General features: G+C 42.7%; 1 protein-coding gene across 29 annotated transcripts in view; it reads left to right on the plus strand.

Annotated features, from left to right (window-relative positions):
- The window catches only part of NRXN3 (neurexin 3), a 985,030-nt gene that overhangs the window by 43,927 nt on the left and 922,020 nt on the right, over positions 1-19,083 (plus strand). For all 29 annotated transcript variants that reach the window (XM_017741724.1, XM_017741721.1, XM_017741722.1 and 26 more), the window contains exon 2: positions 10,893-12,157. In XM_017741724.1, coding sequence (XP_017597213.1) covers positions 11,449-12,157 — 709 coding nt within the window. In that variant the 5' untranslated portion in view covers positions 10,893-11,448. The remainder of the gene's footprint in view (positions 1-10,892; positions 12,158-19,083) is intronic.

Raw genomic sequence — 19,083 nt, forward strand, 5'->3', positions numbered from 1 at the left:
TTCCTGCTGCATTTCTCTCATTGGCTTCCAGTTTGCCACCAGCTAGCAAAAGCTGTATGTGGAACAAGGAGGTGAAAATTGGTGCCAAAAAGGAGCGAGACCCATCCCTGCCTCATCACTGATCTCCGGAGCTATGCAGAACTTCCCAGACACATGCTGAGCTGAGTGCAGGGCTTGGTATGAAAGGGAAAAAGTGGGTGCTGTTAGCAAGAACTGCTCATAATGTTTTTGTCAAAATAATGGCTTTTCAGACTGTGAAAACAATGTTAGCAGAAAGGATGTATTATTCAGAATGTTCAGATTTTTTTTTTGTTGAGAGGGAGGGTAATACATTTAAAATTGATTTGAAATGAAAAGTTATGCAGTTGCTAGGAATGAAGCTATTTATATAGCAGTCTCAGTTTTCCCACTTCTATATTCCTTCCCTATTCTATACTCCTTTCCCAGAAGAAATAAAAATAAACTGCAAATAATGACTGGAAGTTACTATATCCAAAGCCAGGTAAATTAGAATGTTTCATTTTTTAAATTAAAAATAGAAAAATCAATTAAAGCACCTCAATATAATAAATGTTCTTTTGATTTTCATTAATGGCTTTCATAACAAACAATTATCCTTTGTCAGCTGTATTGCTAACCATACAGAGATTCATATTTAGTATGGCAAAGCAGAAAATACGTCCCATGCAGATATGGAGTACAGTATAGATATATTCCCAGAGCCCCTATTGCATCTACAACCTCAGAGACTCTGGCCTGTGGAGTTGCAGGAATTCAAGTATTTTCCTTGCTCTTTTTTTCTTTGTCTTTTTCTTTCTTTCCTATTTTTAAAGTATGTGAGTTTGTATCCTGGCTTGAGCAGGTTGAGTTGGGATTTTGAATTCGCAGTCCAGTCACTCAGAATGTCAATTGTCTTCCAGGGCACTGCACTGTGAGTCCCAAGGCTGGAAGCTCTTTAAAATACCATCTGATTTTTAAAGGAACATTTGCAGCTGAATATATGTATTTTAAGTCTTTCTAAATCTACCAAGTGTGATTGATTTATCAATATGTAGCAACTAATTATTAAATAAAGAGACATGTCTTCTCCAGTGGTGTTAAAATGCTCCATTAGAAAATTTGAAATAATTTCTAAAGGCATTCATTTCCATAGTGCTGCTAGTTAGCTTTTTCTTTCCCTGAGCTCACTTGAAGTATTAAGTTGGCTGATAGACTTTGCTTCCTGGGTCCGTTGCCCTGGTACACTCCTGCATTTGGGGCTTTAATATAGAGAGAGAATAGAAGAGTGCTGTGCAGTGCCCCTGGTCTGTTTCTCAGGTGTCAAAGGGTTATTCTCTGTTACGCTATCTCCTAGTGTTTTTATCGAAGTTAGTTTTAAAATAAAATGCAGCTGTGCTCTTCCACCTTTCTGCAGTCATGCCCAAGTACTTTTGAGAGCCCAGGATTGTCCAGCCTCTGGACTTCTTGTTTTAGCGACTGTCTGCCTCTGTCACTCTGTGTCTACGATGATTCCTCTTGCACTTTGCTACGTGCATGCATCCCCTGCCTTTTTGGCTTCTTGTGTGTTGCTTACTCCAGGAAATAAAATTTCCTCGTCATTAGGTGGTTCCACTGAAATAAGAAGATGAATCCTTTATACTTGAATTTTGTAAAAACCCTTTTGTTTTACACATCTTAATGTTTGATTCTTCATTTCACAGCAGGAAGTTTCTGAGGAAAAGACAGCTAAAGAGAAAACTTGTAGGGCAAAACAGTGTGAAACACAAAAATGAATTAAAAACCAAAAATGAAAACCCTGTTCTGTGAGTATCTTGTCCCACTGTCTGGGCTCATAGGACTCTTAAGCCTGAAACTGTCTGTTCCACAGCCTTCCTTTCAAAATACATTGTGCCAAAAGCATTGTATTTTTGCTTTGAGGGTCCCTAGGGCTCTGGAGCCTAGGTAGCCTTTACAGTGCTGTTTTAGTCCTTAGCTGTGAGGCCACTCCAGTGGCAGAGTGACAGGTTTGTTATTCCAGCCTTGCCCGCAGGCGGTCTGGGTTAGGTGGAGGATTGCTTGGTGCACCCTGACAGATCACCATGCAGTGCTGCAGGCACAGGCGGGCTGCAGTGACTCCTTGCAAGCAGTGTGTTTAGTGTCATTCTTACCTGTCCCGTAATTGCTGGTCAGTTTAGAAACTGACCCCTATCATGCAAAGCTACAAGTCATTTCCTTGATGATCTGGAAAGTTTTCAATATCCTCAGCTATTTAAAGTGTTATCCTTTTCCAGCCAAGACAATGACACTTAAAGATTTTTGCAACCAGTCTTGGCAAAGATTTCCACTTCCCCAGCATGCTAGACCTGAGAAACCTATCTATGCATAGCTTCTCATCATGTTGCCCCAATTACCCTTAGGTAAAAGTGGGGAGAGGAATGAGGTGGAATGAATTTTGGCAGGAATTTGTGTATCAGAGGATGAAAACAACAGATAGCTGGAAGAATGCATTGATTTCCCATGGCAGGGGATTCCCAGTCTGCTGTTGTGTGTACACCCACGAAAAGCAACATGTTTCTGGAGCTAGTGGTAAGAGAGGAATGTGGTTCAGAAAGCAGACACCTAATCTCACAGTGGCTGTAGACTTCTGGAGCACTTACCAGGGCACCAGTGTCAGCTCCCTGGATTGGTCAGCATCAATCACTGTGAGAGTTGGGTGAAAGGGATCACCCACACTTCAATTCCAGTGTTTAACTGGGTTTGCTGAAAGGCATTTGGTCTGTAAATGGAACCTCAGCTGTTTAAAGAGCTTAGGAACTGAGAGCATTGCCAGCACTCTGGACAGCTTCTTGCACCTGTTTGCTACGTTTAGGTGTTCGTGTTTGATTTGTGGGGAGCTGAGTACACATTTTCACATGAGATTCCAAAGTTGCAATAAAACAGAGAGCGTGCTAACATGTTACATAATGGGAAAATCCACTGTAGATTTCAAGATGTCCATGGGCCCTTTATTTCCTTTTTAAGTCGATGGTGCTTATCTTCCCCTGAGCCAGCAGACTACAGAGAATGATCTAAATTAATTACTGGCCATACTAATGACAGGGAAGTCTAGCCAGGTGCAATGTCCCCCTCTATACATGTTATGTTTTTAGTACAATAGCAAATTTGATTGCTTCTGCCTCCTGTCCTGTCTTCATAATATACTATCACAACATTTAAGAACGTGCAAACTTCTCTGACTTACTGGAAATCAGGTCCAGGAGTACAAAATATGTTAAAGAAAGTGAGAAATGACTGTGATCTGTAAATGAAAGAAAAAGTGAGTTAAAAATTAGTTCTTTTTGTAGTCATTCTGATGGTCCTTTTAAGCTTTTCTTCTTTTTTTATTTTTTTTTTAAGGAAGTGTTATACAACAGCTGGAATATAAAGGCATTTTAGTGCTAGCTCAAGTACATAAAATCACAGTTATTAATGTGTACATGTGTAGTGCCTCATAGCTCAGCTCTTGACTATGTTGTGCTAGATTCTGTCAGACAGAAAATGTTCTTGCTCCTGAAGAACTTAAAATGCATATGAAAAGAAGAAGCAGATGGATAGACAGACAGCTAGGAAGAGCAAGGTGGTATTACTTAGTGGGCCAGCCATTAGTTTTATTTTGTTGTTGATTTTGTGCTTTGTACCTTCTTCTAGAGTTAGGTAGCTGGCAAAGCAGTGCACTAGTGACTTTTTTCCTCTTGCTTCAAAGTCAGGAGTCCCCGCCACAATCCAGTTGTGTCTTCCCTCTGAGGAGTGTCTAATAGTGTCTGTAGTATCAAATACATTTTGGGGCAAAAAGTAAGCCCATTCTGCACTGTTAGTCAAATCTTTTCAGAAGCAGCCTTATTTTCAGGCATCAGTGACATGCCCAAACTTCAGTTTTTGGTAACGATAAGCATGTTTTCAAAAGACCTGATTTTTATTAAAAGAAAATAGAAATACTGTGTACTTCTGGAAGAAGTTTTGCCTTTATCACTGTGAACTCACCAAATTCCCTGCTAACATTCCCTGCTGAGGTGTGTGTAGCTACTGACTGCATTTGGTGCATTAGGATCTGGTAGAATAAACAATGCTACAGATCTGTCCAAGCTTTTTTGATGGCAAAAAGGAGAGGATGCGGGGGATGGAGACAGACCATCTACAGAAGGAGTAAAAGAAATGATAATGATTCAGAGCTCTCCAACTGTTGAGCTTCAAAGTCTTTAGAAAAGCAGGTATTCTTTGTTCTCTTTTAACGCTGGTGGAATTGAGGCAAGGCCAGTGTTCCCAGTGCAGCTGCCATGGGAATTACAATAAAGGCTGTTGAGTTTTGCAGAAATCGCTCTCCTGGTTAGTACCAGCTCAGAGATGGGGGAGTCTGGTTTCTCCTGCGTGGCAGTACAGAGCAATAACTGCTCAGCTGCTGCCAACGCTTCCTTTTAGCTACTCCTTGTTAGTGGAGAGTTTGTGGTAATGGGAGTAATTAACACACTGGGAGTCATTTCTATGTCCTGGAAGAGAACAGAAAGCCATCAGAGCAGCCCCAGACATGATTGCTCTGCAGGGTTATTTTCCCTCTCTCTCTCTTTCTTTTCCATTGTGCTTGCGTTTTGATTTTTCTTCTTTGTGTTAAGAAAGCTGGAGAGCTGAAATGGTCTTTAAATTGCATTCATGCTGAGCCCTGGCTAGGTAGGCTAGTTAAAGGTCACTCTCATGGACTAGATGGCCTCCTCTGTGGGGTGGTGAGAGTGTTTAAGAAGGGAGTCACGATGTCCCTTGTGGCTTTTTTAACCCTTCTTTTTCCGGTGTAGATTTGAAGAGCTCTGGTTCTGAGTTAAGTTTTTAAAATATGCCCAGGAGGTAAAACTGTGAAGGGTGATTATGATAAAATGGTAACTCTCCCAGCAGTCAGATGACTTTCTAGCCTGATAGGTCTGAAGTGAGGCTGTGCTGCCATGGTCTTATGCTGTTTATTGAACTAAGCACTTTAGTAGTTTGCTGATATCCCTTCTGAAGCTGCTGGTGGCATTTCAATTGTGTGTCTTGCTAGTGCGGGTGAATTCAGCTCTCCGCTACGTAGGTGCCTAGTTTGGGTATTACACAGTGTTTCTGGAGGTGAGCTCCAAGGTTAGCCTTGTCATAAGCAGTCATTCTTGCCTTCCCTGGGGAAGAACTCCGAATGGGGAGAAGAAGGGCAGTGGGCTTAAACTGACTGCAAATCACATGCCCAGGTACCAGGAAACCAACAACCACTCACCTATACAATTGATGGTGAAGGCATGTGCATGTGTATATACTAATCCACTACAGGGAAGCAAAGACAAACTAATTCTAGCTTTATAGTCTGGGCTTTTTTTTTCCTTTGAGAGGATACCCTTGAATCGCAACCCCCCATACCCCCTTTTCATACCCCCTTTCCTTGCTTTTTGCTTGATACAGTTTTTTTGCAACTGACTCCTAGGGAGCTCAGTGCTGAATTTAGGTAAGAATTAAGTAACTCCATATCTGTTTTCAAGAATGGAAAAGTTAAGCCTGCAAGATATATCAGTAATGTGAAGAACCAGAGAACAGAAGAATATGTCTTCTACTTAGGTTTGGAGTAGGCCAAAAGCACGTGTGGTTTCACAGTGATGTGAGAGACCGACATGAATACTATATCCCTGGAAACCATGCAGAAGAGGTCAACAGCTCCGTGTCACTCTCAATTCCTAATTTTAAGATGCTGGTCTTCATATGGACGGATCTCTACATCCAAGATAAAGCCTGAAATATCACTGCTTTTCTCCTTGCAGCCAGTCAGCCAGTAATGTAAGATGCTGCATCCCATGAAGTTCTGCCAACTTCAGCAGAACCTAGGTGTGTTCAGCTCTTTGCAAGTCAAAGCCCCCATTTTCGATTGCACTTCCAGCTTCTTCACTTAGCAGAGACCATCTTGCCTTACTGGTGATCCCTCTGAGCTGTGTGGTGCCACTGAAATCTCCCTTGGTAAGAGAATCATAGAACTGTATGAAGATAGAAGCTCTCTGTCTCTACCTTCATCCTAGTTCTTTCAGCTCGGCTTCCTTGGCACCATCCCAGAGTCCTCTCCATCCCAGCAAGGGTATGAGGAAGTGTCCAGATTTATTACTGAGATGCAAATGCTGCGAGAGGAATTAAAAACTAAATTAGCCCCTGTGGTTTTCTCTAGTCTCATGAATTTCAAACCCTCCATGTCCCCTCTCAGTTTTCTGTAAACATCTCTCCATGCATCCTTGCTGAGGATGTTGTGTGATGGGAGGATTTCTGTGTTCCTTTTATCCGTAGTGACTGTAGCAACTCACAGTTTTCACATCTGCATTTTTTATTGGAAGGGTTATTTTATTTTTTTTTTTTGTTTGTTTTTCTTTGACCCTTTGTCTTTAGCCACAATTCATCTGGGGATAGACCAGGCAGAAAGATTTAAAAGCATTAGCCAAAAGGAGCCCACTGTTCAGAACTGGATGAGTGAATAAATACTATTAATTCCCCATTTCTCTCTGCTAGCAAGCTTGACTTTTAATGTCAGTTATTGAGGGTAAATGTTACTGTATCGTTTTGAGCAGCATACGTCGTAGAGCTGCAATGATTTGATTGCTGTGCTTTGGGCCAATTGCAGGGAGACACATGGATGCAGAGCCAAATTAGGATCCTGTTTACTCCTTCCGAAAACTCTGCTGCTTTGTTAGGGCCTGGGGAATAAAGAAAACAATTGGATTTTGCTTGTTTTACTGTGAAGGGAGGGGCAAAAGTGAGTTCACATGGATCTTAGGTGACCAATATATATTTTTCCTTCCGCACAAAGTGTGGCATAGTGAATGGTTCTGGTTGCGGAAGAGGATGTCAGACTGGGTGGACTGTAACCCTTTCCCATCAGTGTGTCAGTGGGATTTTGAACAGCATCCTGAAGTGGAATAACAGGACTTACACAGTCTTGCACTGGGGTGCTGTGGAGGGGGTTTGCAAGGGAAGCCAGCCTGTCTGAATTAATCTCTGTTCTTCTTTCTGCTGAAAATTACACTTTCAAATACAAGTAAGTCCATCCGCAAGCAATTAGCAGCCAGAGAGGGAGGCAGTGGAGGAGGGAGGACACGGAGTGACAAACCCATCTTCTGCAACCTTTCTGTGCAGTTGGGTAAATAAGCTGCAGAGCAACAGCTTCCCACCCTCTTTGCTAAGCAGGTGTGTTTCGAGACATTTGCAAAGATATTAACCCTGCATACAGAGTGTGCCAGTCAGTAATTATGGAAATTAGTTGGCAATTAGATAATGTCACTCACTCTCCACATACAGCTGATAAGTGGTTGAGAGCCACTTCAAAGCAAGGGTGAGACACCCCTCCCTGGGCTGCTGAGCAGATGGCTCTGACCTGGCATTAATAGTCTGCTGTCAAGTTTAGGAAAGTGTGCAGTGGTCAGGCAGCACTCGCCCGTGGCACTGCCACGGGGCTGCCTCCCTTCCCCGGCTGGGGAGCTCTGTCAACCCTGTGAGTGGGACGTTTCAACAGTGCAAGTGGGTGCATTTCCTACAGTGAGTTTGGCGTGTGTGAGATGCCGAGCCGTCTGTTCAGTGTGCGGGTTCCTCGCTGTTGCAGCTCTCAGGTGGGCCAGGGAGGCGGTACAAGCTGTTGGAAGTGCAGTTGAGATAACTTGCTTGCGGCTGTCCGTCATGAAGTCCCTTTTTTTGTAAGATGTTGTCATGCCATGACAATGAGATTTCTCAGAGATAAAATACGTAAGACAATACTCTGGGATTCTGTAGTTTTTGTTCCAAACTGTAATGTATTGCTATGGTAGCAGTGTGCTGTATGAGGCTGCTGGGGTAGTATTTATGCTAAAAATAAAATGGTAAGAGCAGAAAATTATTCATTCTCAGTGTGTCTTGGAGGATCATTGTGGGAATGGGTGAGGCACAGAATTGGTATGTCAGGATTTACTCTCTCAAGGTTGGGATTCAGATCCTGCCTCCTGCTATAAAGGGCACTGAGTCTTCTGAGCTTTTCTTGAAGACCCTGCTACTGTGGTAGGATTTGCTCTCACAGACTTAACTGTGTGAGACACGAAACTGGAGTAATGGGAAGCGCCATGAGTCAGGACTGACGTGCACTGACAGAGCTCTGAGGGAGTCACAGATGGCCCTAGCCTGCTAGTGGCTGGGTGTGGGCAGCCTTCCCAAAATCTGAGCTGCAGTGTCTAAAAGGTAGTGAAGCACCCAGCAATGACACCTATATTTCATGGATTTTGCATTGTCTTCCTCTTCTGAAACAGAGCTGGCACTGTCTTCTTTCAAAACAGCTAGAAAGGGATTACCTTGGCTTCTCTCAATCAAAACAGAAAGAGGAATTGTCTTGGCTTCCCTCAGTCAACAGTGCTCTTCCTGTTTAACCGTTTCTGTCTGGTTTCCCTTGTTTACTATGCCTTTTGTCCTGCCCTAATGAATTTGTATCGTTAAAGATATTTGCACCACAGAGGTAGCCTACTCCCATTATTGTACCTTTGAAATATCCTAAGGACTGAAGTGACCCACGGAAGCTGATATTTGTCTGTGTAAACAGGGTTTCAGCACCGTGGGATTGGGAGAGATTGACAGGCTTCTCAGACAGGAGTTTGAACTGTGCATGGACATATGCATCTCAGGTTATCTATAGTGTTCACACCTGCTGCTGTGATTTACAGCATCTTTCACTGCTGATCAAAGAGTTGGTCTTCTAAAACAGGGAGAGAAGAGTGTAAGACTGAGGGCTGGTTTTGATGCAGATGATGCGATCTACCCTGCCCAGGAGAATTAAAAGCTGGTGTGAGAGCCCTGCTGCATTGGGGTCTCTGTGGATGGTTGCTGCCATGCTGGGCTTGTCTCCCTTCTCAGCTCAGGCTGAGCACAGAGCTGTCTGATGGAGTACTGAATTTTGCCATGGTGGTAGTAAATGGTTCAGGAAGCTGTGAGCTGCTGGAAGCACATCAGTGGCTAATTTACACACATTATGATATTCTTATTCCCATCTCATCAGTAATTCCAGGCTTGGGTCATCACTTTCTCTCTTACCTTTCTCTCACTCTATTCTTCTCCATAAATCATGGGCTATTTTAGTGGATCCACTAGGGAGCACAGAGAAGAAAGGTAGATGAATGAGAACTACATAATATTTTCCCAATTAATTTTTCAGGACCCCCCAAAACCACCATGAGCTTAGCCAATATTGTGATTATTGGGAACACAAATTATTTGGGCAATTGGATTCTGTGTTCAATTTTTTTGTTCATTTTGCACCTCTCCTAACACCTCCTTTGCCCCCCTTCCATTTTCCTCGGCCAAGCTGTTAACGATTAAAAGGAATTATCTTCCCTCTGGTTTTGACTTGATTTTATTTGTGTTTATAGCAGTGTAGCCAACATGCTCCACTCAGGCAGCTGCAGGGAACAGGCTTGGTTTCCACTGGGCACTGAAAGCTCACATTTCTCTCCAACTTGTGGGTTTTCTTTTAATTGATCCCTTTAGTTTTCTAAGTGACTTGTTTTTTGTGCTGGCTAAATTTGTCAGACTGACAGCTCTGGAGACTTATGGCTTCCGCAGGTCCCTGAGGCAGGTGAGGATATGACTGTGTGAACTCTCCCCTCCATTTTTTAGTGATTCTCCTCCAGCTCAGCCTCTGTCCTTACCAAACAGAAACTTTCCAGCACTGCCCACTTCTGCAGTGTCTGTGTGCCTTCTCCTTCAGAGCAAGATGGGCAATGGGGTTGAAAGGTGTCTGCTGTCAACAGCTCTCATTGTCCACAGCATAAAACACTTTTCCCAAGCAAATACTGCCTCATAATATTTGTGTTCCAGTTTGTGGAAGTTGTGTTCATGCTGACTTCTGAGGCTGAAGGCCTTGATTCTCATCGCCTCCTTTCCTGCTTTGTATTTATGTTAATGCCATTCTAGCCATTCCCAGAGATGTTCTTGTGTCCAACCCATCTTTGTGAACAAACACCTGTGTTAATAGAAAACTTACTTTCTTCTTGGGTAGAATTTTCAAAGGATGAATCTAGTTTTGTGCTGCCTTTACTTGTCACTTAAAACATCCTCCTACACCAGGCATAGAGTCACCCACATGCAAAGTATGCAGAAGTAAGTTAAATTCCAGTGTTAACAGATGTAACTCACTGAAGGCAGTTAGAATTCTTTGCTCTCAGTTAGGGATGAATTTGGCCTTTTTGCCAAACCACTAGACCAGGGTAAGTGGTTAAGTGCTTAGACAGTTCTTAGCATCTAAACTACAAGTTTGCTATCATCTAAGCTGCAGGTTGCCGTATATAACTTGCATAGCACATGTTTCCAGGTTGCAGAGGTCCTTGGTAGAGTCTCTGAAGTATGCAAGACATGTAAAGTAAAAGCAGCTATTGTGTGACAGGCTGACAGCAAGGTTGTCTTCTCTAACACTTCCTTGGTTGCTAGGAAGCATAATGTAAGCAATGGAATGGGAAGTTTGGATAATGTCTTCTCTTGCCCTTACCAACTTTTGAACTCTAAGGAACTCTGGTCTTTCCCCTAAGCATTTTCATGGAGAGGTAATTGTTACTGGGAAAGCTCCAGCAGCATTCTCAGTAAAGTCAATGAGATTGCATCCATCATAGGGAGTTAAATGATTTGGTGTATTTTTACCTTGCTCATTGTTGTTACGTGTGCAGATGACTTGGTGAGATCTCTATTTTGGCCTCTTACTTTTGAGGACATAGATGTCCTTGATGCTTTTGAGACCTGTACAGCCAATTGCAAGCATGAAGAAGTGTTCAGAGTACCAAGAAATGTAACTGAGTAATTGGACAAGATGTTAGTAAGCTTCATGGTAAAGATGTGGTGAGTAGTAAGATTAACTTTTCCCTTTCTTTTTTTGTCTTGCCCCACAGGTCCTGCAAGCTCCGTGAGTGCCAAGCAGTGAATTATGGGCTGGGTATCCACCAGCGCATCATGAAGATTGACTTTATTTTTGCCCTCTTGAAGTTCACGTGCTTTATGAATTCACTCTCCTATCTCACTGCCATCTCTGTAAAGATTGTCATCACATGTAGAAGACAAGAATTCTAGGCTTGGGCTTTGGCTCTACCTTTCCTTCCTCCTGGAACACCAGTGTCACCTTTGTGTTCTACCAAAACAAATCACTATAGGTTATTTTGCCCTTTAGAGAGTACGCCATCTGGAGAAGTCACTTCATATACTGTGTACTTCTGAGATAAAAGCCTCTGGTTCCTAAAGGATAATTGAGATCTTTCCTTGGGAGGAGACATTTCCTCTTGGTCACGTGTGCTTGCTATCTCGCTTTCCACTTACTCTCCTGCTCTCTGTCACTATCTCTGCTCTCCTTCTCTTCCTTTTGGATTTAACATTTGGTGTTGACTGCTGGGGTTCTCCTCCCAGTAGTGTGGCTTCTGTTTTTCTCCTAGGGAAGAACAGATTCTTGAAACAATGGGCTTCACTCTGCATTCTGTCTACTTCACCTTGAAGGTGAGTCTGCTGCTGGGCTCCTTGCTGGGTCTCTGTTTGGGTCTGGAGTTCATGGGCATCCCCAACCAGTGGGCCCGCTACCTCCGCTGGGATGCCAGCACTAGGAGTGAACTCAGCTTCCAGTTCAAGACCAATGTCTCTGCTGGGCTGCTTCTCTATTTTGATGATGGTGGTGTCTGTGACTTCCTCTGTCTGTCCCTTGTTGATGGGCGCATCCAGCTGCAGTTCAGCGTGGACTGTGCGGAGACGACAGTTATCACAGACAAGCAGGTAAACGACAGCAACTGGCACTTCCTGATGGTCAGCCGCAATCACCTTCGGACGGTGCTAGTGCTGGATGGTGAAGCCAAGCCAGGTGAGGTGCGTCCACAGCGCCAGTATATGAATATTGTCAGTGACCTTTTTATTGGTGGAGTCCCACTGGACATTCGTCCTGCTGCGTTGACTCTTGATGGTGTTCTGAGTGAGCCTCCGTTTCAAGGATTTATCCTGGATCTGAAATACGGCAATTCTGAGCCGCAGCTCCTGGGCAGTCAAGGGGTCCGACTGGAAATGGAAGGACTTTGCTCAGAAAACCCCTGTGAAAATGGTGGCACTTGCTTCCTTCTGGATGGCGAGCCACACTGTGACTGCTCAGCCACTGGATATACTGGCAAGCTGTGTTCTGAAGGTAAGAGAATACTTCCCTACTTCTCATTGAACTTTACACAATCCAAAGAGTTAATTTGTTTAGCAGGACTACAGAGGAATTCAAGTTCCACCATTCTTTTTCCAAATGGAAGTAATGAAATGGGAGTAGATAGAGAGTGTGAGCAACTGCAACAAGTGCCTTTCTGCAAGGATGCTGCACTTGTAGCATGGACAGATTTCCATCATCTTCATCATTCATTTCATCAGCAACTTATTAATAGGGGTAGAGAACATAAATTGGTAAATAAACCTAAGAAGTACCTTAGGTTAGTGTTGGTAAAAGCAATGGCTGGCTGGGTGAATTCCATTGCCACATGTCCCTGAAAACTGAGTGAAGTGTCAGCAAACAGGAGCCATGTATATATCGCTAACATAACTGATTGACAGGACACTGTACACTTATTTGATGTTAGCTGTTGCTAGCCTATGGAAGCCCCATGCTTCCCTTCAATTGCTTGCATACTAATCACTGAATGGCACCTTGATTGTTTTAGCATCCTTGATTAAATTGCTTAAATTGCTTTATAAATTGGTCTTACTTAGTGTTGCAAAGGGAAGAGGGATTTGCATGTTTCTGCATTGTTTGGTACTCTCTTTTTGAATTTGAGTTTGAAAGTTTTAAGTCATGCAAACCACAGGATGAAGTGTATTTCAGATTTTTCCTTTGGTCTTATCAGTGTGATGGTAATTAACTCTGTATATGCAGGAGACTTAAGTAAGTCAACTGAAAATTCCTGTGTGAATTTGAGAATCCCATCACAACATTATTTATGACATTTGGCTTTAAACACCACAGTTTGAACTTAAACCAAAGATGAAACCTGGACAAGAAGTGTCCAATCTCAAGGAAAAAAAAAACCCCAACCTGAAATTTTGTCAAAATGGAAGTATTTGCAATAATATATTTTCACAACTAACATTTGTTCACTTCTTTTGGCAGTGAAACTAGATTAACCAGAGTTTAGTCTGTACAATGTGAGGAGTGGTGAAAACAGTCCTTATTCTCTTGATATCTAAGTAAAAAGCCCTACAGCTCTACCTTTGCAGTTTAGATGGAGAAGCAAACATGTTTTTATAGGAAGGGAAGGTTTGGAAGATAAACATAGCATCCATAAGTGCATTCATTTTAAGGTGATTTTAATCATAACAGAAAATTTGGCTTTATATCCAAATAATACAGTAACAGTACATGAGCATTAGACAGGAGATGTGAGCCTGTGGAGTGTTGAACACCGGAATTCTTCCTGGCTATTTGTTCCGACCTGATTAGTCCAAACCATTAATGAGCCAGAATTATTTTCTGTGCTTGAGCCATGAGTTATGTGGGGCTGGAGAGACTTCTGGGTGTGACCAGGTGGTTCAGGAGCTGGGCCACTAGGCCTAATCCTCATACGCTTATGGAACAAACACACCTCAGGTCTAAATGCCAGCTATCGTGATAGAAGATTGCAAGAGCCACACAGGCATGTGAACCCTGAAACATAAAGATATAATGCTCTTTCTAATGCTGGGCTCATGGATCCAGACTCCTTGGGGAGCTGCTCTAGACATCAACAGCATATGGTTTTCAGTGAACATCTTTGAGAAAGTACTGTAAGTGAGCAGGAATCCCATATACCTGTGGGGCAATTGTGAGAACTCTAACCAGAGCTCAGGGGATGGACTTTCTGCATTTCCTGGGTGGATGGAACAATCTGAAATACATCTTCTAATGAATCCAGGGATATTTTTGTTGTAGACACCATGGATAAAGCAGTGCTATTGTTACCGTTTGAAGCCGTGAGTCACCATTGCTGTTTGTTTCCTATAGTGATTCATCAGTTTCCAGCCCAACCTGCTGTTAAGGGTGAGCAAAGAAGTTTGTCACGATGTGCCTTCTTAAACAAACATTTTTAATTCACTGTTAGCTGGGGTCGGTTCACTCTCAGAGAAGATGCTGTGCAGAGAACTTTTCCAATGGATCAAATGTAGAGATTTCCACAGTCATTACCTTGTTCGGTTCTTCTTGTATTCTCATGTATTACTAAATGGTGTATATTTGGTTTATGTTAGAATTTTATAATCATCCTTGTTTTCTGCCTCCTTTATGCTGTAGCAGTGGTGATTTCAGTGTGTTAAATGCTGTCATTGAAAAATGTTACAGTGTCTGTGCAGATGAATGGGAAAACCAAAAGAAAAAGCTGTTTAGTAAGTGGAAACAAGCAGACAAAGAAAAGAGGCAAGAAAAAAACCAGGAACCAAATTAAGTATAGCTACCTACCTTTTTATCTGAAAACAAAAAGTGTAGCAAACTCCAAAGATGTTGTCTTTCAATTCTGCGAGTGTGGCAGAACCTCCACTGATAAACAGTAGGATGTGGAAGGAATGGCAGAAGTGGTTACAGGCTCTTCCTGTCTGTGGCTTGATTGGCCATTAAACAACTTGTATTTTCTTTGTTTGCTTTTTTTTCCCAAGAGATTGAGATGTTTGTTGTCAGAACTGTTCTCTTTTGTTTTGTTTCCTTATCCTCTGGATATATATATATATATATCCTCTGGAGATATGCAGAAGTAACATGGTTATTTTATTCCCAGTCTCACTTTTGAAAAAGACTGCTCTTTTGACTGGGTATCAACAACTCCCTTTTGGGGGGGAACCTTAACTCCATTACGGTATTTACTAGTCTGTAGTCTATGTGCGTATTTTCATTTCATCACCGGAGTTGGCTTTTTTACTGGGAACTGATGGGATCTGATCAATAACAAGTTCTGTTTGAACAGCTAAATGTAATATGTACCTTTTTAATAATGAGTTCTCTTGACAGTGTCCAGGCCATTACTTGGCTATTGAGTGATACCTGTGTCTGCAGATGGTAAAACCATAGCAAACTCATTTATTTTGTGGCCAGAGATAGAAGAAGTAAGCAGAGAGTGGAACCTGCTGATTCTGTACTGTGATGGAATGAAACTCCATTTAAGGTATTAGAGGCTACTGTAACTCCAAGTGCAGTTCCAGTTATGGTAAACGTCAACAGAGAACAACCGTTCCATACTGAGATAAAACTGTGAATCCTGTCCAGAATGTGCCCCCAATGTGCAAAAAAATTTCTGGCACTTCATGTGCACCCAGAGTTACCAGGATTGTGTACATCATGGCAGTCACATACCCAGATGGTAGCTGAGCAGGTACAATTTCTGAGTTTATACAGTGGGAGTGCAAATGCGTGCACTTTGGAAGGTTTGGCTGTTTTGAATAAAATGTGAGACTATTTTTATTGCAGTTGGAGTAAACTGGTTCACTGAATCTGACAGCTCTGTAGGGTACAAAGGATGGCTGATTTGAGTAGCAATTAATTTGTATGTTCCTGGGCAATGGTGGCATTAGACATGAAAGCTAAACTCAGAGACATCTTCCCCTCTGATAAACCTCATCAGTCTCTGCGGGACCAGGCTGCTGCCAAGAGAATGAGGTTCCTGTAGAATTTGATCATCGCAGATACATTCATATTTCTGGGAAAAAAACCCAAGAAAACCTTCCCCATGCAAATTTTGCAAGCTGAGCTGCTGTAGAAGCCAGATGAGGTTGTTCATATCTGCTCATTCAGGATCATGCTGTCAGTCTAGAAGAAATTTTCTTTCGCTGACACTGCTCTGTATAGAGTGAGCTCACAAATGTGGACAGGGTGAACGTAACACTGTTTGTACAAGTGTGTTTTGGCCTAAACCCTCATCCCTCTTCCAAGACTTCTTCTGGATTTTCTGAGGAAAGGTGAACATAAGATGTGCTTAGAAATGACTTTAACTCTGCTTGTAGTTGCAGAACCAAGGCGTTGATCACCAACTTCACAAAGCACCATGCTGAAGCCTTTGTGTTGCCTGCAGGGGCTGTTTCTAAACGAAGCCTGAATATGGGCTTGATTGCACCTCTTCCCTTGATTACAGAGCAAGATTTCCTGGGGATGCTGCCTGCTGAATGACAGAGGAGCCCGTTGCTCTGTAATTATCACACTTCTAACTGCGTCGGGAACAGATTTTTCTATAGCCCCTCAGCTTCATTTAAAGTGACAACTTACTGTGGGATTTATCCGCTTCCTGCCTCTTTGGAGCATCCAAGCTTTGGCTGTATCTGAAGGCGCTGCCCAGCCTCACTTGCAGTCACTGTTTTGCCCTGCCAGCCACCCCTATCTTTGTAACACTAGGGGATAGTTTGGCACTTTGCCATGAGCCTGATGCTTGCACTTAATTTGCATATACATTTACATACATTTTGTAATCAGAAACAAATGAACATGACCATAATATTTGCTTCCACTTGTATATTCCTTGATAGATGAATATAAATTGGTTGTTGAATTCACCAGCAATAAACAGTTGCAGACCCTCCATTTGGTCTTGTGCTCTGCTGTTCTAGAGGACACCAGGCAGTTCTGGCACACACTTTGGATGGGCCCAGATCTTCACTCACCAGTGCAAAACTCTAGAATTGATTGTCTCCAAGGTCTGTGGAGTAAATATTGAAAGGGGCAAATCTGCTGGTTTTTGTCACTTCTTATGTCACAGCCCTGGCCATTGGGCAGAAAGCTGGTAAGAACTCTGCCCATGACTTCATTTTGCAGCAATTCAATTTTCCCCATCTCTTTCGCTTGCTCATTCTTCCTGGTTTAAGTTCCTTTGGTTGTATTTAAAATTATAATCTTTTTTCCAGTCTGGTTAAAATTTTTTTGATGCATTGCCAGATGAGCACCAGAGAAAGATGATGTGTTCAGGTATTAATGTTTATAAAGTGCTTTGCAACCTCAAAGTGCAGTTCAAGCACAATTTGTTATTTTTAGTGATGAATAGTAAAACTGAGCAGGAGCTGCAGGATTTGAATTTAGATCCTACATACTCTTTCACAGAAGATGCCAAGGACCCCACTCACTAAGTGTGGACTTCCTGCAACTCCAGAGCTAGGCTTTTTTTTGTAGTCTCCCCTGCTTTAAAAGGAGGGGAGGTGCAGGGAGATTGCAGGACCCTGTATGGTGAGTGCCATTGATTCAAACAGTGTGGCTGCAATACATGCTAACAGCTATATTATTCTAGTTTCCCTCTCTTGTATTATAGATGAGCTATGGGCTACAATCCTTTTCTGCTGGATTGCGGGTCAGCTGCAGACCTTGGGCAAAAGAGGTGTTAAAGCCCTCAGGCAAAGTTTGGACATCTCCTCAGATAAACTGAAGCAGGTGGTGGTTGGCTACAAAGGAGATCGGTGTAAGGTGGAACTGGTGAGGAGTGACAATAATTTGTGGGCCAGGAGAAGATGGAACTCAGGGGAAAAAAACCCCCAGGACAAACATGTTCTTTTATAAAATGTTATAAAAGAGAAAAACCATAGCTCATATAGACTGTTTACAGTAGCTGCTCTGTATTGGTTTTACCTGCCTGATAGAATAAAGAAAGAGTTCTTGGCTCTTGCAAAGAGAATGGGCTGACCAAGCTTCTGGAGGACTAAATCTGGATGGAGTTTGGATACCAGCATTCTCTGTGAGCCCACAGACCAACCTGCTAGCTCTTGCTCTGTCCCAAAGTGTGCACAGCTAGGGTCTAAACTGGAATTTTTGGGCATTACTAAATAAAAATCAAAATTAAAGTAACTAGTCATAATTATGTGAAAGTGAGCAAAGTCAGAAATTTCTCTTTCCAACTTAGATATTTCCAACTTGATTTCTGAAGAAGGGTTTATTTTCCTTTGGTTTTGCCATAAAAAAATAAAAGGAGGAGGGGAAGAGTTGATTTATTATTACTGTATAGACTTCTGCTGAGCTAGGCAGCTTGTCACAGAGGTCAATCAGCAGTAAATATATCCCCAAGCAAGACAGAAGCTGTAGCTTCATCCTTATTCTGGTACAGAGGTGTGCAGGGCATTTGCCACAAGGTAATTTTTTTTCTGTTTTGGTGAAAAATGGAGGGCAGTAATCCTCCCAGATACCTTGAGGATGGTGGAAATGGCGCCACAAAGCTCCAGGGAGAGAATCAGAGGAGGAGCACATCTGTCCAGTGGACTCTGACTACTCAAAGAAGATGAACCTCTGCACATCAACATCAGCACTGAGTGCTCCCTGGTGCAGGAGAAGGTGGTAATCCATGTGATGAAATGGTAGAAAGGCCACCTGTCCTGGGCCAACTTCTAATTTCACTTTACCTCTTTGTTTCTTCACTAACCAACTTTGAACTTGATGGACAAGAAAAGCTTTTTTCTCTCCCAATAGAAAGCAAGGCAACTGCCATGTTATTGCTGTCCAGAGACAGCAATGTGACTTCTGGGTGTACGTGTGTGTCTCTCCCACAGTCCTTCATTGCAGACAGGTCCACTGCCATTGTAAACCCACACCGCAGAGCACAGCAATTGCCCTTCTTCCATCTTAAACAGGTCCAGGAGCTGACAACTGAGTGCAAAACAGCCCAAGGGCTGAGAGAAGTATACATGTGGGGGGTAGGAATGACTGTGGATGTCACAATCTACGTGAGGCAGAACTGGTTTGTATTTGAATGTGTTTGCTCTGAAATGGGGCTGAGACCTGTGTGCATTGGATTCACATTCTGTGCTACTGACACCTTTTCCAGTTATGCTGTGTCAGCTCTCCAGGCCCTGCCTGCATGTACACTTGTTCACCTCATTATTCTGAAAAGAGACCAAGGTATAACATGTAAAGAAAGTGGAGCAGGGCAGCAGAACTTGAATGGTCTGGTCATAAGAGTGTTAGCACCTAAGAGGCTGATTTCCATTTCTGCCACGGTCTTTCTCCGTCCCTGGAGTGATTTGCTGGCAGACTAAAGGACTCAAGACTGAATCAATTGACCTTTCTTTGCAGAGGATATGTACCTGGTTACCCTCAGTGTCTCAGTTTCCATATCTGAAATATGTACTCCAGGTATTAAGAATCCCATA

The sequence above is a fragment of the Corvus brachyrhynchos genome, unplaced genomic scaffold, assembly GCF_000691975.1.
Source record: "Corvus brachyrhynchos isolate BGI_N302 unplaced genomic scaffold, ASM69197v1 scaffold115, whole genome shotgun sequence".
NCBI lineage: Eukaryota > Metazoa > Chordata > Aves > Passeriformes > Corvidae > Corvus > Corvus brachyrhynchos.